General features: G+C 42.0%; 1 protein-coding gene across 2 annotated transcripts in view; it reads left to right on the top strand.

Moving 5' to 3' along the window:
* Nucleotides 1-27,998, top strand: part of TAF3 (TATA-box binding protein associated factor 3) — a 152,744-nt gene that overhangs the window by 94,301 nt on the left and 30,445 nt on the right. For both annotated transcript variants that reach the window (XM_030836918.2, XM_070044833.1), the window contains exon 3: nucleotides 19,102-20,912. In XM_030836918.2, the coding sequence (XP_030692778.1) occupies nucleotides 19,102-20,912 (1,811 nt within the window). The remainder of the gene's footprint in view (nucleotides 1-19,101; nucleotides 20,913-27,998) is intronic.

Below are 27,998 nucleotides of genomic sequence, written 5' to 3'. Positions count from 1 at the left end.
AACCATAAGCAAAATTCTCATAAACTTGAATTTAATGTAATAACAATATTTGTTCTGCAGTGCATAGTTGTGTTTTAAGGGAGGTTTTTTGCCTTTTAGATTGTTCTCCTTCTGCATTTTATTCCACTCAGAATGATTTAATTTCTGAACGTTAGAAAATGTTTTATACAGAGACAGGTCTTCCTATAACTAGAACTCCAAGAATCCCTTCATTTTCATCAATTGAGAGATGTAAATTTCTTCTCTGTTTTTGATAGCAGTCTTCCACAATCTCTGTTATTGTCGTCAATTCCAGTTAAGGATGATTGTGCAGATTCAGATGAGGAGAAGGAAGCGGCTCCTCCGGGAGCTGGGCTATGTGTGGCATTTTGTTTTGCTCTGTTCTGTTTTGATGTTCCACATTGCTTCTCTGTGTTCTCTACTTTTTAAAAATAATAACCCTATATTATTTAAACAACATTACCAATAAATAAGACGAGTGTAGAATACTATTTATGTTCATTTAAGAGTTGGGCTTTACTCCAATTTTATAGTGGTTCTGAAGTAGTAAGATGCAAAAACAAAAACAAAAACCAGAAGTGACAAGAAAAGGGAAAAATAAGTCAGAGTGATAAACCCAAGTAAGAAATTAAATTTCTGTGTAAATATAAAGGACACAGCTTAAGAGAGATCCTAATAGGCAAGATAGATTTTTAAGTAGGAGGTGGGTAGGTAGAAAAGGAGAAGACAGACAAATATATACTTATCTGAAGAGATACTTAAGGTAAATATTTTATTATCAAATACATTTTTAATACATTTGCTTTAATTAGACTTCATTGGCATATTTATAAGCTCACCTCTGGTAGGTCAGGGATTTTTTTCAGCTGAAAATTATAATACTTTTTTTCCCAGCCAGAAACATTTTTAAATGTATTTGTGTATTTGTATGACACTGCTTCATGTAGGTAACAGTACCGTAAGACGTTCTTGTTGATGCGCCTATAAAACCATAAGCTTTGCCTTTCTTTAGTTAAACCAAGCTCCAGAGAAAGCTTTAGGGAATCTAACCAAATCCTAGGTCATCACCGACTGAGAAGATCCTGGGGTAGGTCTGTTTTAGACTTTCCAGTGAGGGTTGCAGACACAGATCCCGAGAGGAGCTTGGGGACATGGTGACAGTGAAGCGCCCCTCCCCCCCCCCCCCCGCCTCTTGTGGGCAGCCTCACTCTGCCCCAGTGGGTTATGGCCTCATGGGAAGGTGGCTGTGGAATTTTAGATCTTCTGATGTTTTTTATTTTTTTAGTAAAGGCAGAAATTTTAGATTTTTAGATTTTTATTTTTTGACATTTCTGGATTCTTAAATCCTGGCAGTTAACTAAAAATGTTGAAAAACATTACGTACCACCTCCTGTCTACTGTCCCCCTCAGAAGACACTTCTGAGCCTTGGGTTGCTGGTTGGAATCTTCTGCTCTTAACAGGAATTTGACCACCTCTCCTGGTCTCCCCTGCCTGGTCCACGCCCCAGACACCTCTCCCCTGGGCCACTGTAGTCGCCTCCCATCTTCTCTCTGTGCCCCTGTTTGCTCCCCGAAAGTCTGTTCTCAACCTGGCAGATCTTGGGATTCTGCTGAGATCCCATGTAAGTCAGGTCTCATCCTTCCTTTTTGCCCCACAAGCCTGCTGAGCCTGCACTCAGGCTCTGGGCCATGGCTTTTGCTGGCTCAAATGTCAGGCTCACCTCTTGGTTCTTCTTCTGGATCGCGCTCCTACAATGCAGGCTTCCTGGTGGCTCTCTGATGCCTTCAGGGAGATGGAGAGAGCCAGAGATGCCAGGAGGGAGGTGGAAGAGGCAGGGGGCCAGTGCTCAGGTCTTCTCGACATTGTCTGCACGGGCTCACCTGTGGCAGCCTCCACAGCCCGTGCCCGAAGCAGGCCTCCTCCCTCGGGTCCAGTTGTGGTCCAAGGTCACTTCCAGAGCCTAGAGACTTCCTAAAGGGGAGAAAAACTGGAAGTAATGTATATAAGAAACATCCAAATAAAATGTTGACTAGACGGAAGGTATGATAATGAAGGTAAAGAAAAGGTGGAGAGAATTCAGATGTCCTCCCTCAAAAAAAAGGAGAGAAAGAAAGACTGAAAAGAGTCCCAGGATGAAAAGCCTTAAATGCGAAAACTGTATTGCCACACACAGAAGCTGCCACTTAATGTCCCTTCTAGAGTGTCTAAATGAACCATCTTGAAGGTATTGCTTACTCAGCAAGTAAGGCCTCCCTTACGACTTAACATTTATTGCCTGCCTAGAAATATAGAAAAGACGCTTCCCCGCCTGTGGGCCTGCCATGTGACACAGGCAGCTGGAAGGAGGAGAAGGCAATAAAGTTGGCTGAAAATTGATGGACTACTTTGGTTTCTCCTATTTCTTTCTCTCCCTCTCTCCTGCTCTTTCTCTCTCTCTTTTTTTCTCTCTCTCTTTCTCTCTCTCTCTGTCTCAGCTGAATTCCCTACTCTACTGTTTAGCCACAGCAGTATTCAGAATATAAAATCCATATGGTAATGATTTAAAAAATAGTTATAATAAAAAGTATTTAGTGATAAAATGACAGGAAGACATATTTTAAAAATAATTCTCTTTAGTGTACCACGTTAGGTCTTACAATAAAGGATAAACTCTAGGAGAATTCTGTTAGCACAGGGTGTCTGGATTCCCATTCTGCATTACTATCTAATTATTAAAACACCTGAATACAGGTGTCCGACACATACACATGGTCTCTGCTGTATGTGGATGAAAACACCCTTGTCACCTCTTCCCCATTTACAGCAGCACGCCTCATCACTCTGTCCCTTTATCCTGCCTTTTAAAAAAAATATCATGTATATTTGAGTTTTTTGCTTTCTATCCCAGTGAAGGCAGTGCCAAGAGGAGTGCCAGGCATACGGTAGTCATTCACATGGTTGTTGAGTAAATGGTTGTTGTAATGTAAATTTGATTGAGAGGTAATTCACACATTAGGCAATTCACTCATTTCAAGTGTACACAATTCACAGAGTTGTGCAGCCATCACCACAATCAATTTTAGAACATTTTCACCTTCCCCCCGGATAAACCCCATTCCCATTAACAGCCACTCCCCATTTCGCCCCAGCTCCTGCCAGTCCTAGGCAACTGTTAATCTACTTTCTGTCTCTCTAGATTTGCCTGTTCTGGCCATTTCATATAAATGGAATCATATAATATGTGATCTTTTGTGACTGCCTTCTTTTGCTTAGCATAATGTTCAAGGTTCATCCATATTGTAGGATATGTCAGAACTTCATTCCTTTTTGTTGCTGAATAATATTCCATTGTATGGACATACCACATTTTATTTATCCAAGAATGAATTTTTAGTAGCAGGTATAGCATTCCAAGTTGATGTCTCCTACTACAGTGCACGCCCCCCCGCAACTGCCATATAGTGAAATCTCAGCAAAGACAAGTAATTTTCATATTCATCTGGAATAAATATAATTATACTTTGCACATCCTGGAAAAGTGTGATTCATTTTAATTCAACAAAGATTTGTTGAACCTGATGCCTGTCATGTCTCAGGTACTGTAATCCCATTATGTGGCTCACATTTTATTTCTATTGGATGGTGCTGCTCTTACTATTTGTTTCTGAGAGCCTTAGCACTCTGCCCTTTTTTTTTGGGGGGGGGGGCAGTGCCGTGCCCGGCTTGTGGGATATTAGTTCCCTGACCAGGGATCGAACCCAGGGCCCCAGCAGTGAAAGTGCAGAGTCTTAACCACTGGACTGCCAGGGAATTCCATCTGCTTATTTTTTATTATTGCAAACTACCTCATTTTTTTAAATAAATTTATTTATTTTATTTATTTTTAGCTGCGTTGGGTCTTTGTTGCTGTGCGTGGGCTTTCTCCAGTTGTGGCGAACAGGGGCTACTCTTCATTACTGTGTGCAGGCTTCTCACTGCAGTGGCTTCTCTTGTTGTGGAGCCCGGGCTCTAGGCGCGCGGGCTTCAGTAGTTGTGGCACATGGGCTCAGTAGTTGTGGCTCGCGGGCTCTAGAGCACAGGCTCAGTAGTGTGGCGCATGGGCCTAGTTGCTCTGCAGCATGTGGGATCTTCCCGGACCAGGGCTTGAACCCGTGTCCCCTGCATTGGCAGGTGGATTCTTAACCATTGCGCCACCAGGGAAGCCCCAAACTACCTCATTTTAAGTGATACATGTGTTTCTCAATTTGTAACTTTCCCATAGGTGAGCATTTTGAGGGTCTTTTACTTATTTGGGTCTTTAGCTCCTGGTGCCCAGCACATAGTAGGTGCACAACAAACACTGTTGAATAGAAGCCCCCCTTTTGTCGACCTTCTCCACATAGCTTCCAAACCTTACTCTAATCTTCAGTGTCCCTGCCAACACCCTGCTCGCTGCTGGGGGTGTCTGCAAGCCACCAAAGTCAGACACTGCCAGACTCAAGCTTAATATGGCCACGAAGATTAAATACTTCCCAGTTTTCTCTGAGGTCAAATCTTGCAGATGGTAGGTGCTCAGTAAATATTAAACGCACGATTTGTGCCTCTTCGTTTTTTTTTTTTCCTGGTGCCAGCTAGAGTTCTAGAAGGAGCTAAAGGTAAGCAAAAATTAGCTCTGTGGGTTTTCAGCTTTCTTTAGGATACATTCTAAAGCAATTTCTAGTGAATTTGGAATCACTGTCTCTGTCATTTCCATTTATTAACAAGGGAAGTCAAGAATTGAGGTAACTGGTTTGCCTTATTTGGAGGATAAGCAATTAAGAAAGAAAACACATTCCCCCCTTTGTAGACTGTGTTTGAGCAGCTGACTGTCCTAGGGTTCTTTGTACTTTGAAAATGGGATGGGTTTTCTTGTTTTGTCTGCAACTGATATTAAGGGGAGAACACAAAACTATGAATCCATTCATGAAATGTGCTTTTAAAATTATTCATTCCTTTTTTTTTTTAATGTTGGTGTGTGTGTGTGTGTGTGTGTGAGAGAGAGAGAGAGAGAGAGAGAGAGAAGACAGAGAGGTAAAGAGAGAAACTAACTTATTTAGGCACAATTGTTAATTTTTTTTAATTTTCTGTCTACTTATTGCTTTGGATAAACATACTGGAATACTGCCAAAAATTCAGGTGGCTGAATACTAATTTTGCTGAAATTGGCAGGAATCCCCTGCCCATTTTCTGTCTAAATTATGCAGAAATCTGACTCTTGCAAGACGTAAGTCTGGTCAAAAATAGAGTCCTAATTTTCTAGTTAGTCAGTAAGACCTTCAACTGACTAATTCTTCTTGTTTCAGCTTTTACTTTTCAGGTAGGAAAAGAAATCCAAGAAAAATGAAATGCAGTGAAAGTTACTGGCCATGTTTCTCATGTGACCCAAATGTAGATTTACAGTGTTAAAGAACATGGCATTCACAACTTGTCGGGTGCAAAGCAGGAGTGAGCCTCAGAAAACAATTAGTGCATCTTTCAAATATACGGTAGTTATTGAATAATTACTCAAATAATGGTCAGTAATGGAATACAAAGGGTTATCTCTTAGCTAATCCTCAAGTAATGGAATTGGTGTATCTCTGATTTTTCTGTTAGCCTTCCAAGGTTTAGAAGAATGAGACAAAAGTGATTGTGGGAACTAGTGGAGCCACTGGAGGCCAGCAACGAAAAGGAGACCTTATCTTAAGCAATTAATCAAGAAACTCATATTGTGGGACAATTATTCAGAGCTAATTCTAAAAGAGCTTTAGAGCCCCAGGTCTTGAGATATTTTTTCCAGAATTTTGTCAAGGTCATTTTGAGCATGGGGACAATCCTACATTAGAATAAAGGTTTGGTTAAAAGTATGTATACTCTGTACCTAGAAGTCTGTGCAATGTAAAAATCAATCAACTTAAATGTAGTTGTAGTTTTTTACTTTATTTTTATGGTAGCAAACTGCGCAAAATAGAACAAAGTATTATCCCAAAGACAGATGTCCTATCTTGATCTACCGTAAGTGCGTTGCCCTCTGGCACGTGTCTGCTTCACTGTGTAAAAGTGGGAGAGCAGTGCCGATATGCATGCTCAGTGACTTTTTATATGTGTGTAATTTCATATAATAATTGATTTCCTATTGGTGTGGTTGTGTTAAATGCAGCCAGTCCTTTAATTTCTTTCCCCATAAGTAGACTAAAGAACTGTTATTTTCTGGTTCTTTTGTTCGCCTTACCTAATAGCTGGTCTTGTTCATCCATCTGCATAGTGAGCATTTTGATACCTCTCTGTAGCAATCTTTCCTACCTTCCTCTGTCTTTTCCACTCTTCTGATCACGCTTCCCGTTGAGCTCAGACACACTCCTCCACGCGCTTCGCCTCCAGCCAGCCTGCCTTTCCTCCTGTTCCCACAGCATGGCCTCACCCTTGCCGTCTCTTCCCTCAGATGCTTGTTCAGGAGATCACCCCATGCCTCTAGCTTTCTCACGAACCTGGTCTCAGCTGAAACATCACTTCCTTAGTGAATGTTCTATCTAAATTAATAGCCCTTTCCCTCCACAGACAGGCGATCTTGTTTTATTATCTTCCTAGCACTTAATCACTATTAATTATCTTTTGTATATATCTGTTGCCTGTCGGCCCTACCAGCATGTAAAGTCCATGAGAAGGGAAACCTTGTTTTTTGTTTACTTATTCTGTATGGCCTGTTGCATATAGATCGTAATAAATATTTGGTGGGTGAATGGATGGATGGATGCATGGATGGATGAATGAATGAGGCGGTCTTTACTTCGTGATACTTTCCTTACCCTACCGCCCTCCAGCTTTTGCCTCCACCACTACTAAAGCTGTTTACTCAGCTCACCAGTAACCTGACTAGTATTCTTTACACAGCTGCTGGAGTAATCTTTTTCAAGACAGATCAAACTATTTTAAAACTATCACTGACGTCCCATCAACCTTTCAGTAAAGCCCTGTCTGCCTCTCCAGCCCATCCCATTCCGTCTTCCCCTCCCTGACTCACTGTCAGCACACAGGCTTCCTGCAGAGACCCCAGGACAAAAACACGGCCGCTCCCCGTGCTGATCCCTGCACCCAGATTGCATGCCCCCTGGCCTGCTTCCGACTAGCTGTTCTAATTATTCACATCTCTGTTTAATTAATCAGTGTTTGGATAGTGTCTCCACTCCGTCTAAGGAGGCAGCATTGTACCTTACACTACCCCCCTGGTTGTTATTTTCTATTACTTTATCCTATTTAATTATTTCATAGCTCTTATCATGGATCATAATAATACTTTTCTTTTGGCTTATTTGATACTTTTCTGATCTTTGGCACAATTGAATACTCCCTACGTGTTAAAAATTCTTATACTTGCTTATACATTCTCCTCTTCCGGCTTATTGGCTAATTCCATCCCATTCTCCTTCTGCCACTACTTTACATTTTGCTGTGTCTCAAAATGTCAGTTCTCTGCTCTTCTCACTCTGTGTGTTTCCCCATCGGCCTTTCTTAAACCCATGGCCTCAGCCACCACCGCAGGCAGGATAGCATGCTCATTAAGAGCTGTTGCTCAGCAAACATTAAGGGCCTTCTCTGGGTTAGCTGCTGTTTTAGACACTGGGAATATAGTCCAGAAGATACAGTTCCTGCCCTCAGAAAGCTTACATTTTAGTGAGTGAGACAAAAAAATAGCTGAGCAAATAAATAAGACGATGTTAGGTAGGACTGAGTGCAGTGGAGATAAAGCAGGGCGTGGAGTGTGGGGACAGGCAGGCCGCGGGGGCTGGGGCCAGAGCAGACCCCCTGCCAAGGCGACACTGGACATGTGCGTAAACGGAGAAGAGAAACAGAGAGAAGACCTGGAGGAGGAACGTTCCAGGTAATCAGCTTGTCAAGTTTGAGGAACACTGAAATACCAGTGTGGTTTGAGAAGAGGAGTGGTGAGTGAGGGCAGGGGGAGATGGTGTGAGACCTGATGGGCCACAGCGAGGCTGGGATTTTACTCTAATTGTGATGGGACAGGACACCATCGGAGGCCCTCGAGCAGGAAGGCTCTGGTTTAGCATTTGGAGTTGGAGAGAGTCAGTTCCAGTCTCATCCGACCCGTGGCCTTGATAGAACGGACAGCTGTCATATTTAGCCTTTTCTTAGTCAAAACTATTTCTTTGTAAAGTCACACAAGTGCAATATTGTAATGACATTCATCCGTGAGGCGTTGGGACTTCCTGACACGCCTTTTACCAAAGAAAATTTAAATGACGTTCCAAGTCATTTCAGTGTTAAAAATCAGTACCTTTTGCTTTTGATTTTTAAGAATTTTTTAATCCGTATCTCATGTGTGTGGTAACTTTCTGTTACTCACAGACTGGTTAACCTCTGTGCTCCTCCCCTACTCCCTGTCCACGCCAGGAAAGAGTTGATTGTAATTTCATAGCATTTTCTAGTCATTTTTATGCCGTTGTGAATTGCTTGTTTTGTGGCTTGTATGAGGATGGATTCTTAGGGTGTTTTTTTGTTTATTTTGAGTCACCAAAGTTTGAGAGGCCAGCAGCAGATTTTACAGGCTGTCTTCTAAGTACGAGGATCTTTGGAGTTAATAGAGTGAGGCAAGGATAGACACGTAAAAATCCGAACTTAAATACTGAATTTCTTTCCCCCTATTAAATTTACCATTTGGTACTGAACTAATGTTTCTCTTACCATTTCAAACTAGAGTCATCCGAAATTTAGTCTCCTTTCTAATCTTGCTTTGATAACAGCCATTGTGTAATTATACCAAGCTTTCGTTTGAAATGATTTTGCTAAGATCTCTAGGATTATACATGCGTAGTTGGGGGAAGCTCACTGCTGGAGCAGCTCCTCTGGGGGACTGGCTCGGCAGCTGGGGTGGGCAGGGCTGCTGGTTGGGTGGAGGACCGTGGCGGTGGAGGGTCTCGGCTGCTGCCACCGCCTCTGACACCAACTTCTGTCTGAACAGTTTTCAAAATGATTTCACGTTGAGCTCGTGCTGACTCTGCACGATAACCCTGGGAAGTAGGTAGGGCTGGCATTATTTTGTGTGTGTGCAGAGAAAGAATCTTGTGCTCATCGTCACAGAGGAACGTGGAACCAGGGTCGTCTTCCAGTCCATTGCTGTTCATGCTGTAATGAAACGCTGCCTTCGTAATAACCTGGGGCTTGGAATAGAGCTTGCTCCTAAACACTGCCCCCAGCGCAGAGGTCACGGGCCAAGTTAGTCTCATAGAAAGGACTGATGCACGACCTAGTTGACGGAGCGGGGAGGTCTTATGTAAGTGGGCACAAGAAGAGGAGGAAAATGGAGAGCCCTGGGCGACGGCCAAGCTACCACTTACCTGAGCCATTCCCTTTGAGTCGCAGTTGCAAGTTCTCGTGGGTCTTCGTGGACCCTTGAATTTCAGGTGTGTCCAGTTTAATGTTACTTTAATAACTAAAACAATTTCTCTGTATTATTTAGTAAGGAGCATAGTAAACATTTAATAATAATTTGGAACGGCTATCATATTTCACTGACCTTAAGACACACCAGGGCTTCCCTGGTGGCGCAGTGGCTGGGAGTCCGCCTGCCGAAACAGGGGACACGGGTTCGTGCCCTGGTCCGGGAGGATCCCACATGCCACGGAGCGGCTGGGCCCGTGAGCCATGGCCGCTGAGCCTGTGCGTCTGGAGCCTGTGCTCCGCAACGGGAGAGGTCACAACAGTGAGAGGCCCGCGTACCGCAAAAAAAAAAAAAAAGACACATGATCAATCATAAGAAGCACCATTCTTTTATGTACCACTAGGGGAAAAAAGGCATGCTGCCAATTAGTCGTATCATACAGATGTTTCTTTTTAACTGCATAGAACTGAAGAAGAATATTTCTTCTTCAAATTTTTAACTGAAACACTGGTGTCCAGTCATGCTACCAGGAATGATGGTCAGGTTCACCCATGGGCAGGCAGTGACTGCTCCATCACTACTGGGTCTCATCCAATAGAGACAAGAAGATGCTACTGATTATTCTAAAAATAGCAATTCCGAGATACACACTTCTTCATATTTTGACAACTTAGTATCAGAAAAAATATGGTAAAATAGTTTTTCTTACTTTTCTAATAGTAATGCTGCTGAAGGGAATATTGATTATTAGCCATGGATGCTTGCTTTGCAGCCAAGGGAAAACATGGTGAAGCTTAGTTGGGGAAATAGATTTTAAAAATGCACTAACAATCAAGCAGTTACAAACTGTAACTCATTTTGGAGATAAGGCACGACCAGGGGATACTTCTTTGAGAAGTGCTTAAGCTTAAGACTCAAAGGGTGAGAGACAAGCATGGAAGTAACTAAGGGAAGAGTGTTGCTAGTGGAGAGGAGCGGAATATGTGGGTATAAAGACCCTGAGAAGGGAAGGAACTGGGTATGTTCCAGTAAGTCAAAGAATGATCATGTAGCTTGAGCAGAATGTTCTGCACATAGCTGCTTCTTTAAATTTAAACTAAAATACGTCCCAGTTTGGATTTGGGAAAATGTCTTGCCAGGTATAATCACAATGTTATAGTTCATAAGGCACTTTTCATCTTCTTATTAAATACCTTCTGAGGACTGGAATTACTTTTCAAGAAAAATCTTTTCTTTTAAATCAGTTGTTCATAAAAATATTTGATGTTGATGGGTTTGTGTCCATTTAATTATATGTAGCCGACCCTCATTATGCACTGATTGTGTATTTGTGATTTCGCCTGCTGGCTAGAATGTACTTGTAACTCCCAGGTCAGTGCACACGCTGCTTCCACAGTCATTCACGGACAGGCGCAGGGGGGCAGGAAATTTGAGTTGTGCACATTTCTAGCTGAGTCTAAACAAAGTGACACTCTGCCTTCTTATTTCAGCTCAGACTGTCGACAGGTGGATTTTCAGTCTATTTGTTGCCATGCTTTTTGCACTTTTTGCTTTTTTTGGTGATTCTGCTATCTAAAGTGTCCCCCAAGCGTGACGCTGGCTGGTGCTCCCAGGTGCGAGAGGGCTTGATGTGCCTTAATAGAAAGAATAGAGCAGCTCCGTGCAGTACCGTTGGCCGTGAGTTCACTGTGAATGAATCAACAGTATATATTAAATGAGATGTCTTTAAACAGAAACACACATAAAACAAGATTCTTTATTGATCTGCTGACGAAAATGTTGTGACCAAAGCCTCATAGGAACCTAACCTTGTATTTCCTTTGGGAGCAGTGGTTTTCACTGACTGAGTGTTTGCAACCCCTTTATAGAACATAATCACCCCCAAATAACATGAATCCACTGTACATGTACATGTGAACACATGGTTAACATGTTGCTGTGTAGCAAGCCACCCCAAAGACTAGTAGCTTAAAACAGCAACTGTTTACTGGCTCATAGTCCTGGGAGTTGGCATTTGGGGTTGGCTCAGCGGTGCAGCCCTTTTGCTGGGTCTGGCTGGGCTCGGTTGGACATTTGCCATCAGCTAGTAATCGATGGCGTCACTCATATGTCTGACGGTTTGGCTGGGGCTCTGAGCCACACAGTTTTCATCACCCAGGAGGCTAACCCGGGCCCTAGGGTGGTTGCAAGTCTCCCATGAGCAGCAGGAGGGCAAGCCCCAGTCTGCACGTGGTTTTCCATCCTGTGCTTGTGTTGCATTTGCCAACTCTGACCCATCAGCCAAAGCAAGTTACCCGGCCACCCAAATCAAGTAGGCTCCACCTCTTGCCGAGATCTGGTGGAAAGGGCATTGATGCAGGGAGGAAAAGGATTCCTCTTACTGTTACTCAAAAGCCAGAGAGTTAGTACTAGCTGTTAACCCGAATGGGCATAAAAGGAAAGTAAAGTTCAGAAAGATTAAGCAACCACACAGCCAGTAATTGGCAAAGGCGGGTCACACATGTCTGCATGATGGCAAAGTTTTTATTCTTTCTCTACTGTTTAGCCTTCTGATAGACGAATGACTAATTTGCCTGGTTTGTCTAGTTCTGGGGAGGAAAAAACAGCAGTAAGATTAGTCTCCTCAATACAAGAGAGAAACAACTGTCATTGTCTTGTCTTGGAAAAGAAACCGTATCCTATGTGCAGTCTTCCTGCTGTGGTGAGTTTAAGAACATCGTGGTGGTAGTGATTTGTGAATGTGTGGGGCTCGATCATGAATGTGATTTACACAAAGGGCTTACATCCTGGATATGGAAGCTTAGTTGTAATAGAGTGTATTCTGAAGGACTTAAAGGAAGATGATTAAAATATTAGAGATATTGACATTGTCTGAAGAGATCTCCTTGTATTTATTTCTTTTAAAAAATCCACAATATTACCATAGCCAGACCCTATTATGCTATTGTAATCATAGTTGAACTAAGAAGGGTGATTAACGATAGCAATTTATTGTATCTGAGGAGGAGAGAAAATAGGAGATGTTGTTGTTATCATAAATCATATCGTAAATAACCAAAAAGAAGCACTCAGAATGCTTGTGTAGTGTCAGCAGCCAGCCCTTTCAGGCACGCCAGCCCAGGATGTAGCCATAGAAACCCCGAAGTCATACTGTTATCTTAGCCTTGCTGCAGTTATGTGATACAACAGTATTAACATATAGATTAGGCCATTTATAATACCAGGTGTCATTTCAGGTTGGCTTGCTTATATAGCATTTTAGTTTTTTATTGTGCAGAATGTTAGTGAAATAGTGCTTTTCTGCAGGTCAGTGTTTATATAGGTATTTATAACACATCAGCTTCACTCTGCTATCAATTTATTGTTATTGATTGGTTGTACTGTATGAATTGTCCTTGCCTAATTGTCTTGTCTTTGCTAGTCATTTCATTTTTTTAAGTAAACAGGTTTGTTTAGAAAATACCTACACACTTATACATGTTGAGTTGTGTTTCAAGGGTCTAATTTCAGTCCCATTATAGACAGGACAATTTTTAAAATATTTTATGAGGGCACGTAGATGGGATTCGAAAAAAATTTTTGGCCTCATTTGGAACTAAGATAAAATGATGGAGTGGGTTGTTTTAATATTGCTGCTCTTCTTGCATTTCCCAGGCATCCAGTGTCTGCCTGTCATCCTCCAACTGCTCTAGACACGCCCCCCAACAGCAGCAGCCCACCAGAGCCTCCCCCTCTTGGCAGCACCCTGGGTTCCAGACCCTCTCCATCCTCAGCATTCCGTCAGATTACTTCACTGAAGTACCATTTACTCAGAGTCTCCTTACCTCAAAAATTAGGATAGAATCATTCACGTGTCAGCTTTACAGTCTTAAAAATATTTTGGCAGCAACATCTTAAAGATACTGCCCTTATCCAAGACATAAATCAAGTGGTCAGAATGCCAAGCACTGTAGCATGTGGTCAGTGAGATATTTAGGGGCAGAAAGAACTCTGTCCTGCCCTTTAGATCATCTCCCTGCATGTGGAGATGGCCCTAATATTAGAGACCTTCAATTCTTCGAAGCAGAAGTCAGATGTCAATACTTGTGTGTATGTGTGTGTGTGTGTGTGTGTGTGTGTGTGTGTGTATTTTTTTTTACTTTTATTTTTAAAATTTTTTATTGGAGTATAGTTGATTGACAGTGTTGTGTTAGTTTCAGGTGTACAGCAAAGTCATTCAGTTATACATATATCTACTCATTTTTTTTTTTTAGATTCTTTTCCCATATAGGCCATTACAGAGTATTGAGTAGAGTTCCCTGCGCTATACAGCAGGTTCTTATCAGTTATTTATTTTCTGTATAGTAGTGTGTATATGTCAGTCCCAATCTCCCAGTTTATCCGTTCCCACCCCCGCACCCCCCAGTACTTCTATTTTGCAGATGGGAAAACTTAGGTCTGAGAGGGTAAATGGGCTGTGCTAGGTCGAACTGTGGCTCTGGTAACGGACCCCAAATATAGTTTCCATCCACTTCCTCTCTTGTTGACCTTGGGATTTCTGTCCTCGTATCCCTGGATGTGGCTACGTACATGCCTTGTACCGATCCTTGCTGGATCGGTTGGCCACAAAATATAGTTGCACTTGAACGGATGGCCACAAAATGTAGTTGATTCTTCAGGATAGGAAGTCATGTCTTATTTGACTGTATGTTCCTAGGATCTAACATGGTGCTCCCTGCACTGGTGTTCACAAGGCACTCGGTAGGTGAACGAATGATTGAATGATGAGTAAGGAGTGAATGAATGAATGTAAGTAGTATGGAGTCACTTAAAGTAACTGGTTGTAATAAACATACCTAGTATAGAAAGATGTTTTTTGAAAAATGTGCATTTTAAATGAATCCTTTCATATCTGTTATAAAAACATCAGTGTGCATAAACTAAAAAGACAGTAAGAAAGTTCATGTCATCGTTGCTAGAAATTAATTTCTGTATGTGTATTTCCAAAACATTACAGGAAATCTAGTTTTAAATACATTTAATTTTTGGTGAAATATATACAGATAGCATTTTATTGTCCCTACAAAGTTCAGTAGCACAAGTATATTTTCTGCTTAAGATCATGAATCTGTGTAGTTAATGAGATAAGAAGCTTTCATGCCTTTGCAATTTCCTTTTCTTCCTAATGTCCTTGAGCTTTTTAGATTATAGTGTTTCTTTAAAGGCATTTATTATTCTAGTTAAAAAGATTTTTTTTAAGATATTTTATTCTAAGTCAATATTTATAGTAGCTTAGAACTAACCCCTAAAAATCCTTTTGGTGTGTTCAGACCATATTGCCTTGTTTCGGTTTTGTTCGATAAGTTTGGTAAAGAAGTGCGTTTTGCTCATTACTCCTCCGGGAAGTATAGGGAGTGTAGATTACTTATTTGTGTCATTAATGAAGGAAAATTGGAATGGAGTTTGTATTGTCTCCCTCCACTCCTCTCAATATTTGTGAAGTTTTAAAAAAAGATGGACATGGGACTTCCCTGGCGGTCCAGTGGTTAAGACTTCGCCTTCCAGTGCAGGGGGTGCAGGTTCAGTCCCTGGTCGGGGAGCTAAAGATCCCACATGCCACGTGGCCAAAAAACCAAAACATAAACCAGAAGCAATATTGTAACAAATTCAATAAAAACTTTAAAATTGGTACACATCAAAAGAAAATCTTTAAAAAAAATAAACATTTAAACAGTAGAAAATAAGTTCTTAGTTTTCTGGAAATAAAAAAAATCTTTAAAATACTCCTCATATCGTAACATCACTCTTTTGACTTTCGAGCACAGCTTTTATTCTTGTGTCTATATTTGTGTTAAATTAGAAAGAGCTTGTGACTCAAAAAATTTTTTTTGTTTTGTTTTGCGGTACGCGGGCCTCTCACCGTTGTGGCCTCTGCCATCGTGGAGCACAGGCTCCAGATGCACAGGCCCAGCGGCCACGGCCCACGGGCCCAGCCGCTCCGCGGCACGCGGGATCCTCCCGGAACGGGGCACGAACCCGCGTCCCCTGCATCGGCAGGCAGACTCTCAACCACTGCGCCACCAGGGAAGCCCCTCAAAAATTTTTTTATACTGTTTTTTATACCTTTATATAATAACATGTCAAAAGATCAAGTATCTTGTAATATTAAACTTCTGTTAACCAAATTATATGCTATTTTATAGTAAAACTGTTTTCATGGATAAGTATAGGAAAATGCTAAAAACCATTTTTAGGATATTTTACAGATTTTTGGTGAATCATGCTCATTATACACATACACACAAGGAATACTTCATTGCTGTTCACCTGTAATCAAACTGAGATTAACCTTCAGGTGGGGGTTTGGATGATGGTAAAGAATAAACCATTCAGTAGCCATCACATATTTATCTTACTCCAAACTCTTAGAACACAGAATTAAAATAACTCATGTAATAGAAAGCCAGACACTCGTTATGCAAAATCACCAATTAAGTCTGTGTTTGAGCAAGCATAAGCTAGATCAGTTGTATTCATTTGTTTGCATTTTGTAATATTTTAAAAATAAAATATATTCACTCAAGTGGAAAACTTTAATACTGTGGAGAATGGATTAATAAGTGTGGTACATTTTTACAACAGTGAAAATGAATGCACTACAGCTACCTGAATGGACATAGGTGATGCTCAGAAACATGTTAGGGGCAAAAAAGCTGAAGAACGTTATAGTATGATACCACGTATATAAAGTTCAAAAACAAGTCACTACATACAAATGTGGTAAAACTGTACAGGAAACAAAGAAAGGGAAGAGATAGAAAGACCAGTAGTTACCTGGGGATGGGGGTGAGAGTGGAGAGAGGAGAGGATGAATTAGAAAGGAACTAAGGGGCGTTGTGGTGATGATGCTAATGCTGTCTTCCGGAAGTCGACAATTGTTTTACAGGTAGCCGTTCACTATTATGCTTTATGCCTTACATGCACATCACTTATACGCTCTGCAATGTACCAGAAAATTTCTAATTCAGAAAATTGTTGTAAATATTTTCACACTTTAAACATTTCACACCTGTTCTTATTAAAGCTGAAGGCTTTCTCTTCCAGCAAAATTCCCTTTTCATTTTGATTAATTTTGATGCTGCAATTGAAGCTTTCTTATAAAATCTTTAAGCGTAAAAAAATTGTAAATTAAAAGTAAACATTTGTATATTTAAGTATTCCTAAAATCAGCTCTTGTAATAGTTTATTTTTATAATTCATTTATATTCCTCTAAACCACATAAAGCTTCTAGAGGCATACAAGTTAACAGCAGGGACTTGAAATAAACAAAAAAAAGAAACCATTATTCTCGAGTAATGGTAGCAATAATTGTGTCTCCAGTTTGTCTTGTTCTCTGTAGTTTACAAAGCGCTTTCACGAACATTACGTCTTCCCCCCTCAGTGTTGCCCTTGGAGGGACTTCCGCTGTGAGCCTTTGTTCTCGCTGCCCTCCTAAGCGTTTGATTTTGTTCCTGAGTCCTCCCCTTGAAAACTGTTACCCCCCTTGATCTCTTTGACCTCTCCTGATTTCTCTAGTGCCTCCTTTTCTCTTTATCCTTAGAATATCTAAACCTGACTACCCTGATTGCTCCCTTGCTGACATTATCCATTATTGTGATTTCATTGAGCGCAGCAAAGATTTCTCTAACACCCTGTCCTGTTTTCTGAATAGTGTATCTCAAGGATTGAGCTAATTCATAATCATCTTCCTTCTCTATTTCTTTACTTCCTGTTTGTATGAATGACTGCATTTCTCACTCACCAGGGCTGAAAGCCTTAAACCTGTTTGAATCCTTCCTCCACTCTTATACCTAATCACTTATCAGATTCTGTTCATTCTCTCTTCAGAATATCATCTACCTCTTATTCGTTACCGCTCTTCTAGTTCAGACCTTTCTTGTCACTTCCCTACATCATTTCATAACCCCTAACCTGTCACCTCTCCATTAGTATCCATTACCTCCCATCCATCATATATGTTCCTGCCAGAGTAATTTTGCTAACATACACTCCAGTCATTTTTCTCCCTTGTCTAAAAATCTTTACAAGGTCTAAACTACCACTAGAATAAAGATCATGTTTGTTTTTCTGGAATTCAAAACTTCTAGGATCTGGATGTAAGCTTGCTAAACTTACTTTCTCCTATTTCCCATCTTGCACCCTACCTTCCAGACAAATTATTCCCTGGTTCTTATACAACTTCCTATGTGCACCCCTCCATCTCTGTGTCATCTGTTCCTACATCCTGTACTTCACCATTATCAATCTCCAAATATCCAAAATGCTACCTGAGTAGTCAAGTGTGTCCCAGATCTTTGACATTGAGGTATTCTGTTTCTCCTTTGAACTGCTGTGGCACTTTATCTCTCTTATGCTACTAATCACTTTCTATGTGCTAGACACTTACACGGCGACTCCTGCTGAACTGTAAGCTCTTTCAGGTCGTGGTTTATTTCTGACTTATTCTGTAGCTCTTTCAGCCTTTACCATTGTGCATTACGTATGGTAGATGCTTAGTTAATATGTGTGGAGAGAAATAATCTGACCCCACAGCAACTCAGTCAAGTGGGTAGGACAAGTAACGTCAGCCCCTTTTGAGAGGTCAGAAGACAGCCTCAAGGAGGTTAAGAGATTGCCTTAGGCCTGTTGCTTTGTGATGCCTGAACGCCTGCTGAAACACCAAGCCAATGTTTCCTTCATGTCACCACACTGCTTCTCAAAGTGGCTGTCCTCAAGCCAGCAGAATAGAAGACATAAATAGCGTATGAATTGTGTCCAGGTTGGAGATTTACATTTTCCAGACTCCAAGAATTAAAATATGTTATGAAGGTTCTTTTAAAAAGTATTCTTTTCTGTCATTTCTGAGGAAAGTAGTCATATAATAACCCATCTCTTGATTTTTTTTAAATATTTATTTTATTTTTTTATTTATTTATTTTCCTTATTTTTTTGGGCTGCGTCATCAGGTCTTGCGGCACATGGGATCTTCATTGAGGCGTGCAGGATCTTTCATTACAGTGTGTGGTCTCTTGTTGCAGCACCCGGGCATCTCTCTGGTTGTGGCGTGAGGGTTTTCTCTCTCTAGTTGAGACGTGTGAGCTCCAGCGCGCATGGGCTCTGTAGTTTGCGGCATGCAGGCTCTCTCATTGAGACGTGCAAACTCAGTAATAGTGGCGCGTGGGCTTTAGTTGCTATGCGGCGTGTGGGATCTTAGTTCCCTGACCAGGGATCGAACCCGCATCCCCTGCATTGGAAGGTGGCTTCTATACCACTAGACCCCTGGGGAAGTCCCCCATCTCTTGGTTTTTAGAGGTAGGGGTGTGTCTGTGTGTGTGTGTGTGTGTGTGTGTGTACACGTGTACATAAGAGGAGGCAGAAAACAGAAAGGCAGTATTTAGTCAAGTTAGGAAAAGAATTAATTAAGGAAGCAGAGGGCAAACAGGAAATCCTTAGCAAACTCCAGATCCTGCATTTAGAGCCACACCACTAGAAAGGAAAGCGGTTTGTATATCTCCTGTCACTGGTTGCCACTCTTCAAAGCACGACAGCATGCAAGTTTGGAAGGTTCTAGAAAACTTACCACTTTACTCTCTAACAACTGTCAATAATTTCCTTTCTTTCTTAGAAATCACGTTTGAAGCATTGTTTTCATTTCTTAGGTTTTATATATATGTATGTTCTAATACTTCATTTTTCTTCCTTCACCAGAAGAAGAAGAAGAGCAGGTGCCCACCGATGGGGGCACATCAGCAGAAGCCATGCAGGTTCCCTTGGAAGAAGATGATGAACTGGAAGAGGAGGAAATTATCAATGATGAGAACTTCTTGGGTAAGAGACCGCTGGACAGTCCGGAAGCTGAAGAAATGCCCACGATGAAGCGGCCACGCCTGCTAAGCACTAAAGGGGACGCCCTGGACGTGGTGTTACTGGAGGCTCGAGAGCCACTCAGCTCAATAAACCCCCAGAAGATCCCACCAATGCTGTCCCCCGTCCACGTCCAGGACAGCACGGACCTAGCTCCTCCGTCACCAGAGCCACCAATGTTAGCTCCAGTGGCAAAATCACAGCTGCCAACTGCAAAACCGTTGGAAGCAAGGTCGTTTACACCTAAAACAAAGACTAAAACCAGTTCTCCAGGGCAGAAGACTAAATCACCCAAAATGACTCCATCACCAGCAATGGTCGGAAGTCCTATTCGGTCTCCAAAAACCATATCCAAAGAAAAGAAGTCTCCTGGACGTTCGAAGAGCCCCAAAAGCCCCAAGAGTCCCAAGGTCATCACTCACATTCCTCAAGTACCCATCAGACCCGACACCCCTAACAGGACTCTTTCAGCTACAATAAGTGAAAAAATTAGTAAAGAGACCATTCAGGTGAAACAAATACAAACAGCCCCCGATGCTGGGAAACTGAACCATGAGAATCAGCCGAAAAAGGCCGTCGTGACTGATAAGACCATCGACGACTCTATTGATGCTGTGATTGCACGGGCTTGTGCCGAACGGGAGCCAGACCCTTTCGAGTTTTCTTCTGGGTCCGAGTCAGAAGGAGACATTTTTACCAGCCCTAAGAGGATTTCAGGTTCAGAATGTGCTACCCCAAAAGCTACCACTTCCTCCAGCAACTTCCCCAAGTCCGGGTCCACCCCTCTCCCTCTTTCAGGCGGAGCTTCAAGTTCTGACAATTCCTGGACAATGGACGCATCCATCGACGAGGTGGTCCGGAAAGCCAAGATGGGGACCCCTCCCAGCGTGCCCCCCAGCTTCCCTTACATCTCCTCCCCTTCAGTCTCTCCTCCCACCCCTGAGCCACTGCACAAGGTATACGAGGAGAAACCCAAAGCGCCGGCCTCCACGGACGTCAAAAAGAAGCTGAAAAAGGAAATGAAGACGAAGATGAAAAAGAAAGAGAAGCAGAGAGATAAGGAGAGGGACAGGGACAAAAGCAAGGAGAGAAGCAAAGAGAAGGAGAAAGGGAAGGAGACCAGCAAGGAAGCCAAGTATCCCTGGAAGGACTTTCTCAAAGACGAAGAGGCAGATCCCTACAAGTTTAAGATAAAAGAGTTTGAAGATGTGGATCCAAAAGCAAGACTGAAAGATGGAATGGTGAGAAGGGAAAAGGAGAAGCACAAAGACAAGAAGAAAGATAGAGAAAAGGGCAAAAAGGATAAAGAGAAGCGGGACAAAGAGAAAACGAAAGAGAAAGGCCGAGAAGAGAAGCTGAAGGCTGCCCCAGTCCCCCTGGTCCTGCCCCCCAAGGACATGGCGCTGCCCCTGTTCAGCCCCGCGGCGGCCGTGAGGATCCCGGCCATGCTGCCCTCCTTGACACCCATGCTTCCCGAGAAGCTGTTCGAAGAGAAAGAGAAGCCCAAGGAGAAGGAAAGGAAAAAGGACAAAAAGGAGAAGAAGAAAAAGAAAGAGAGAGAGAAGGAGAAGGAGAAGAAGGAGAAGGAGAGGGAGAAGGAGAAGCGAGAGAGAGAGAAGAGGGAGAAAGAGAAGGAGAGACACAAGCATGAAAAAGTAAGCACTTCATCCTTGGGGGCCCTGTCTCATCCAAGTTCTATTGAAAGCGCAGGTAAACAAAGCCAGCAATTGTCTTTTTCGGATGTAAATCACCCACAGCTTAACTGGAAACACGTCTGTAATGCGTTTACAAAATTTAATTTTAATTCTCAAACCCATAAACTTGTCATCAACCCCCCTCCCCACACGCTGGAAAACGTTAAAAATTCATAGCCTAAGAGCAGTCTAATCACAGACCATCAGCTCTGCGTTAACCACACAAATCTCTGGCAGTTTGAAAAGATCTGTAATCTTCAACAGTGAATAATATTTTTGTAATTATCAAGTCTGCAGCATGCTAATTTGTACCCAAATATTAGATACCCGGGAAAGGCAGCACCCAGTTTTCTAAGAGCAGGTAAAACCATGGCGCTGTCCTAAGAGGACAGCAAGGCCCATGGAGTCCTTGCTCACTGACTCAGTTTTGTTTGGTGAGCCATTTTTGCAAGTATTTAAGGTTATGCCTGTCTTCTACTTCCTGTAGCATCTCTTATCCTTCTATTTTCTGCCTTTTTTTTTTTCTTCTCTTTTGCGATACACGGGCCTCTCACTGCTGTGGCCTCTCCCGCTGCGGAGCACAGGCTCCGGATGCGCAGGCTCAGTGGCCATGGCTCACGGGCCCAGCCGCTCCGCGGCATGTGGGATCTTCCCGGACCGGGGCACGAACCCGTGTCCCCTGCATCAGCAGGCGGACTCTCAACTACTGCACCACCAGTGAAGCCCTGCTTTCTTTTTTTTAACAGGATATTTTTAAATTTTTATTTATTTATTTTGTTTGTGGCTGCGTGTGGGCTTTCTCTAGTTGCGGCGAGCGGGGGCTACTCTTCGTCGCGGTGCGCGGGCTTCTCATTGCAGTGGTTTCTCTTGTTACAGAGCACGGGCTCTAGGCGTGTGGGCTTCAGTAGTTGTGGCACGCGGGTTCAGGAGTTGTGGCTTGCAGGCTCTAGAGCACAGGCTTAGTAGTTGTGGCGCACAGGCTTAGTTGCTCCATGGCATGTGGGATCTTCCCGGACCAGGGATCGAACCTGTGTCTCCTACATTGGCAGGCGGATTCTTAACCACTGTACCACCAGGGAAGTCCCTCTTTTCTGCTTTAAAAAGATTAGGACATGTCTCTGAGTATCTAGCTCATCTGGCAGCCTGGTTGGTGGGTAGAAACTAATTCTAAGTATTTTCCCATATAAGTAAATCAGGCTTCCGTAGAATATAGCCAAAGAAACTGATGTTCATCGTGCACTTTGTAGCAACCAGGACCTCGATCCTATGGGCACAAGATGCGACCTCTGCTTTTATAGCTTTGCTCTCTCTCCACAGTTCTTTGGGTTATAGTGGTTGACTTGTTGATGGAGAAATTTATTTTAAACTTTCTTAAAAAGTGTCTAAGTGTCTGGTGCCATACGTACAGATCCTCAGGTAGCCTTTCCCTGCCCTCTGGGAGCATTCCTCTTTGAGGGTGGCTACAAAATCATACCTAGTAATTTTTTCCACATGATAAAATATGCTGTATTTGACCTACAGCAGCTCCATTATCCATACTTTTGCAGTGTTTTCCATTTCAGACTTAACTGGGAAGATTAGTTTAGCTGACAAGCTAGGTAACCTCTCACATTTTTCTGCCTAACTTTTTTCTTTCTCTGTCCCCCTTGGCTATTATTCTAAAATATAAGGCAGTGGAATGGAACTTCTGATATTAATAACCGAACATCAGCAAGACATAGAAATCCAACTCTTTTTTCCATTTTTGAAATCACTTTATCATTGTGTTATTTATTTTTCCGTGGTGCCCGGAAGATTTTAAAGCACTTCCATATACCTTAGTGTCTCCCCCGACACACCCGTCACACAGGTCCAGCAGATATTATTATCAACCTTTATGGATGAGAAACAGCCTGAGTGACTTGTCCAGGATCAAGGTCACACAACCAGCAGGAGCCGGGTCATTTACACACAGACTTACTTCCCGTTTAGAAATGTTTACGGCTGGTGATCCTGCCTGGCAGCGATTAGCCGCTTACCCATCGGGTACCTAGTAACTTGGCAAGTGAGCCCTCAGCACATCAGAGTACTGTTGCTTTCATCACCATCTCACCTCTGGAAAGTCAGTAGAGGTGTTTCAGAGGCCACTGTGAACTTCAGTAAAGCCCATCAGGTTAGCTGGTAACAGCGGCCCATGCTTTTCCTCAGCACCTACCTGACTTTGGCAAGGACATGTCTCTCAGACCATCCTGGCTAGAGGCAAAGGGTCAGTTAGGAGTCGCACAGATTTCACCTAACAGAGGAATACAAGTCCTTGTATCAGTGTTGATGGTTATGGATCAGTTTTTAAAGATAAAAACTTACAAAAGTCAGCCATCAGGGCTTTAAAAATAATAAACGTTATTGTCTCTGGAGTTAGGAGTTCCCATCCTGACTTTTTCAGCCCTGTGAACTTCGGCAAGTGGCTTAGGTGAGGATTAAATGAGATAACATCTGAGACCTGCTTAGTACCATTTCTGGCACATAAGTAAATGCTGAATAAGTGGAGAAGGCGGTGATGGGGATGGCGAGTGTTATTATTCCATTTTGAATCAACCCCTAAAACATAGAAACCTGAATAGAGGCGGCTGCTTCATTGGACCCTGGTGACTGACCTGTGTGTGACAGGGTGAGTCAGCTGTGGTTCCAGTGTTGAAAAATTATGTCTGCTTCCTGGGCATCCTTTTAAATTTTAGCCCTTTGCGCAGCTAGGAAAGGGTAAATCTATTGTAACCTGTGGGATGCCATTGACAAGGAGTAGAAATTGAGATATTAACTTAGACATTAGGACTTCTCTTTTTTCAACCCCACTTAATCCCCCAAGTATCAAGCCATATGAGTAAATGAAAGTAGACGTGAAACTGGGTTGCATATGATCTAAGAATTTTCTTACATACGCACAGAAGACAACAAGAGTAAATCAAAACAAGGCGTATATAAGCTGCCCCAAGAAAACGTCTGCAGTCAGAAGGCCGAGGGCCGTGGTTTCCTTCCTCCGGCTCCTCAGCAGCTCACAGAAGCAACTGTCCTGGACACGGACCTGGATCAGCAAGCAAGGGCATTTTTTTTTAATTAAAAGAAAAACCTCCCCATATTTACTTTACCTACCTATAAAGTTTTTACCAGTCATACCCACTTTTATCAATACAAGAACCAATAAAGATCCCATTAATTAAACGGGAATCTGCATGGTAGTTAGAAAGAGCCTTGGGCTTTGGAATCAGGCAGATCTGAGGCAGGTGTTTTAGTTCTTTAATCCATAGGCATTTCATCTTTATTTTTCATTTTATTTTATTTTATCTTTTTGGCCACACCATGCGGCATGCGGGATGTGCCCCGACCAGGGATCGAACCCACACCCCCTGCAGAGGAAGCATGGAATCTTAACCACTGGACCGCCAAGGAATTTCCCAGCATTTCGTCTTTAAAGTGGGATATGATAATCACACTTTTTTAAAAACTGCAGACAGTAATAGTTAACATTTATTATTTACTGTATGCTAAACACCATATATAAGTTTAGTTCCTTATCACAACTCTATCAGGTAGATACTGTAATTACTGTCACTTTAAGATGAGAATCTGAGGCTTAGAGAGATGAATAAACTTGCCCAGGATCAGACACCCAATAAGTGGTTGAACGGGAACCACAATTTCAACCCAGGCCGTCATCAGCTACTATAACTAATGTTCTTAACCACTCTCCTTTCCTACATTTAAATTAAAAATGGATTAAGTGAAATAATTTATGGCACCTGGTTCAGTGATGCCCCCTCAGAAGGAAAAATCGTTTTTCTAGTAGTGCTAATAATCCAGAGTATGGCGATTCATGCAGTCTTCTAATTCCCCTTATGGGCAGCTAGTGTGCATCAGTCAGGGTTAGGAGTGTGCTCTTTCATCTGTTGCAAGTAGAACCAAAGTAACTTTTTATGGAAAACATACTAAGAGCAATGTGTTAAACGGTCACAAACTTGACCATAATAGCTTTAGCTGTGATAAACCTAATAGAAAATTTCAGAGCAGTTTAAATTTTTATTATAATTCTGTGTTTGTGTTTGTCAGTGTATGTATTACATGACTTTCTTTCAAACCCTGGCTCTTTTTACTTGTGGCATTTTCAGTAAAAAAATAAATAAGAAAATGTCTCATTTATGTTAGTGGAATTGAAGGTTCATATAACCTTGTATAGAAGACAAGCCAAAATCCATCTGTCAGACTTGGAAATATGTCTTTATGCTCTTATTGGAGTATGATCTGAGAAGACCTGGTAGAGTTTCACCCCAAAATGATGACGTCACAGACTGTAGATAAAAAGGCCCAGTACTGGGCCTTGAAGAGCCTGGGCTTTGGCAGTCAGACTGACCTGGTTTTTGGTCTCAGCTCTGCCACTTCTTAGTTACTCACCAGCCTCTCCTAACCTCTGACCCTCTGCTTCCTTCACTCTCTACCTCCTCCCATTCGACACCGGGAAGAGACCGCGTCATTATAAAGTATGCTTTCCCTCTGTTTAAGAACAATAGTTTTTATACGTGCTCTTAAGAATATTTTGGCTTAAAAGGCTTTCTCTTCTGCCTTCTCATAGGAAACACTGAGTGAAGACTAGTTTGTGTCATTTAAGATACATGGACTCTGACAATCCAGTTTCTTTACAGTAACCAGTAATGCTGATGATCAACCCAGAGATAATTGGGATCTGTTTAGAATGGAAAGCTCATACTTCATAATGGAGCTCCCCGCGCCCCCCCCGCCGCCCCCCGTTTTTCTCCTGCTGCCTGATCACTTGTTTTATTTGAGCTAACATTGGCAACTGAGTGAGCTAACCTGGTGGTAAATGACATCAGCACACAGTTGGTATTTAATGAGTGAGTCCGCTTGGTCCTTGTCAGGGCTGGCCGACAGCTCTGAGGGTTGAGAAAACTGCACAGGGAGGTAGGGTAACTTGCGGACAAGCTGTGACATGACCCAGGCCTGTCTGGTTAAAGCCCGTGGGCTTCTCAGGCCCACGATGGAAGCTGGTGAGGGGGGTGAGAATGGCTCACAATCTAGAGTAAAGGGCCTTCGTGATTTTTAGAAAACTTTAGTCCCTGATTAGCCCATAGTGAGCTCCCGTTCAGCTGCCATATTTTAAAGGACAGGCAGTGGCGGTCCTCAAAGCTTGAATGATTTCAGTCATCAGAACAATTAAAATGGCTCATGTTTCTCCAGTCTATCCCCAAATCCCTTAGCATCTGCCCCGAAATAGTCTTTTACTGAACTTTAAACAGTTTGTTTTTTAGAGAATGAGAAGTGGTCTTCCCGGTTTGTGCCTTTGACAGAAGGTCTCCATCGTCTTTCCTTTCTATGTAAAGTACTGTTGACTCGTTTCCAGCCTTTTCTCATCAGCTTTCATGATTAACTAGTGAAATGAAGGGTTTTCAGTAAATAAAATAACCCCAGTAAGAAGGGGGAAATATTCCCTGCTGTTTCTTATAACTATTTGTTCCAAGGGGAAGCCAGTAACTTAATGTTTAAGTATGTTTGAATTTATCAAAGTTTCCTGAAGTCCATCCCCAAGGCTTCAGAGGAACGAACTGAACACTTACTGAAAGCCCGAGTCCTGTTTCATTGTCCTCGCGGGATCCCGCTTGTTATACTTCACCACAACCGTAGATCTTCTGTCTGTTGAATATTTTAAACAGTCTATCAGTGTTAGACTATGTTTCTGAATGGAAATAATGTACAGACCTTCATCGTTAAGAAAGATAACAGGATGGTTACCATTTGTCATAGTTCAGCATCTAAAATATTTGGTTTTTAAATTCCGCTTTTCACCAGTAGTATTTCTGGGTGTTTTTCTGACATATTAGCATAGATAAACATCTGAACTAGTGCTGGCTGAACTTGCTGCCACCCTACCTAGCACACATACATAGGTTTTTGTTTGTTTTTTTTTTAATGAAAGAAGTTTAACATTTAAAAAAATAGGAAGTAAAACTTGGCCAGATTATATTGACAAAGCTGCCCATTACCTTTGCAGAAAGTCCCTGTCAGAAGATAAACTTTAAAGCTGGAATGCATGAAAGAGTTCCAAGATAGAATTTAAATTTAAACTGATTCCTTATAGATAAGCTTTTTAAAAATCCACCTCTTTGCTTCAAGTCAGGATTTTAAAAATAAATTTCCCCTTTAAATCTCTTGAGCGATTTTCATTTTTTGCAAGGCCGCACTGCTGGTGTCCCGGAAAAATGGAGAGTTAGAGCTTTATCAGTTGGTGCCCTGAGGTATGTGGCAAAGAAGCTAAATCCTTGAAGATTAGCAAAAAAAATGCAGCACATGGCAATAAGGGGCTTATATGACTACTAGTATTAGTTCAGGTGAAAGAAGTATTGCTTATACATAAAACTGGACAAATCCACTGACAATGTATTTTTAGTTAGCTACAAAGGAGTCTTATATTACTGGACTTTGCCTCTTTGGTGAATTGGGAAGCTTAGTAATCCACTGTAAATGCTCTTCTGCGTGCCCCAATTCTCAGCATCGCTCTAAAGTACTGTTCTTTTATTTTAACCCTTACAAGCTCTTGTTTCCCCCAGATTTTTGCTTCATGCCATTAAAAGATGACGGTAAATAATTGAAGTCATTGTCATCTAGTGTGTTGATTGCTGGAACAGACACATGAGAAATTATTTCATGATTGTAGGAAACATCCCTGTGTTTTTATTTGGGTGGGCATTCAGATAAAGTTAACATAAACAAAAGTCTGGTGAGAAATTTTTATTTAGAAACTGTACTTTCTATATCTACATTGTTAGCATTCTTATTGGTCTTTTTCTATGCTTGCTTGAATTTTATCTTTAAGTTAAATCTGCTTTAACTTCTTTAAGAATGAAATTAAAGTATTTAACTATTTTTAGGTAGGGTTGCAATATGTCCTGGTTTGCCTGGGACAGTCCAGTTTACACCTGTTACATGGTATAAATAACGTAGAGAAAAAAATATATTTTACAGTGTACCCTAGACATCTCACAAGTATATGTCATTCATCATAAA

Source organism: Globicephala melas, chromosome 2 (genome assembly GCF_963455315.2).
Source record: "Globicephala melas chromosome 2, mGloMel1.2, whole genome shotgun sequence".
NCBI lineage: Eukaryota > Metazoa > Chordata > Mammalia > Artiodactyla > Delphinidae > Globicephala > Globicephala melas.
This window is presented reverse-complemented; position numbering and strand designations above follow the sequence as displayed.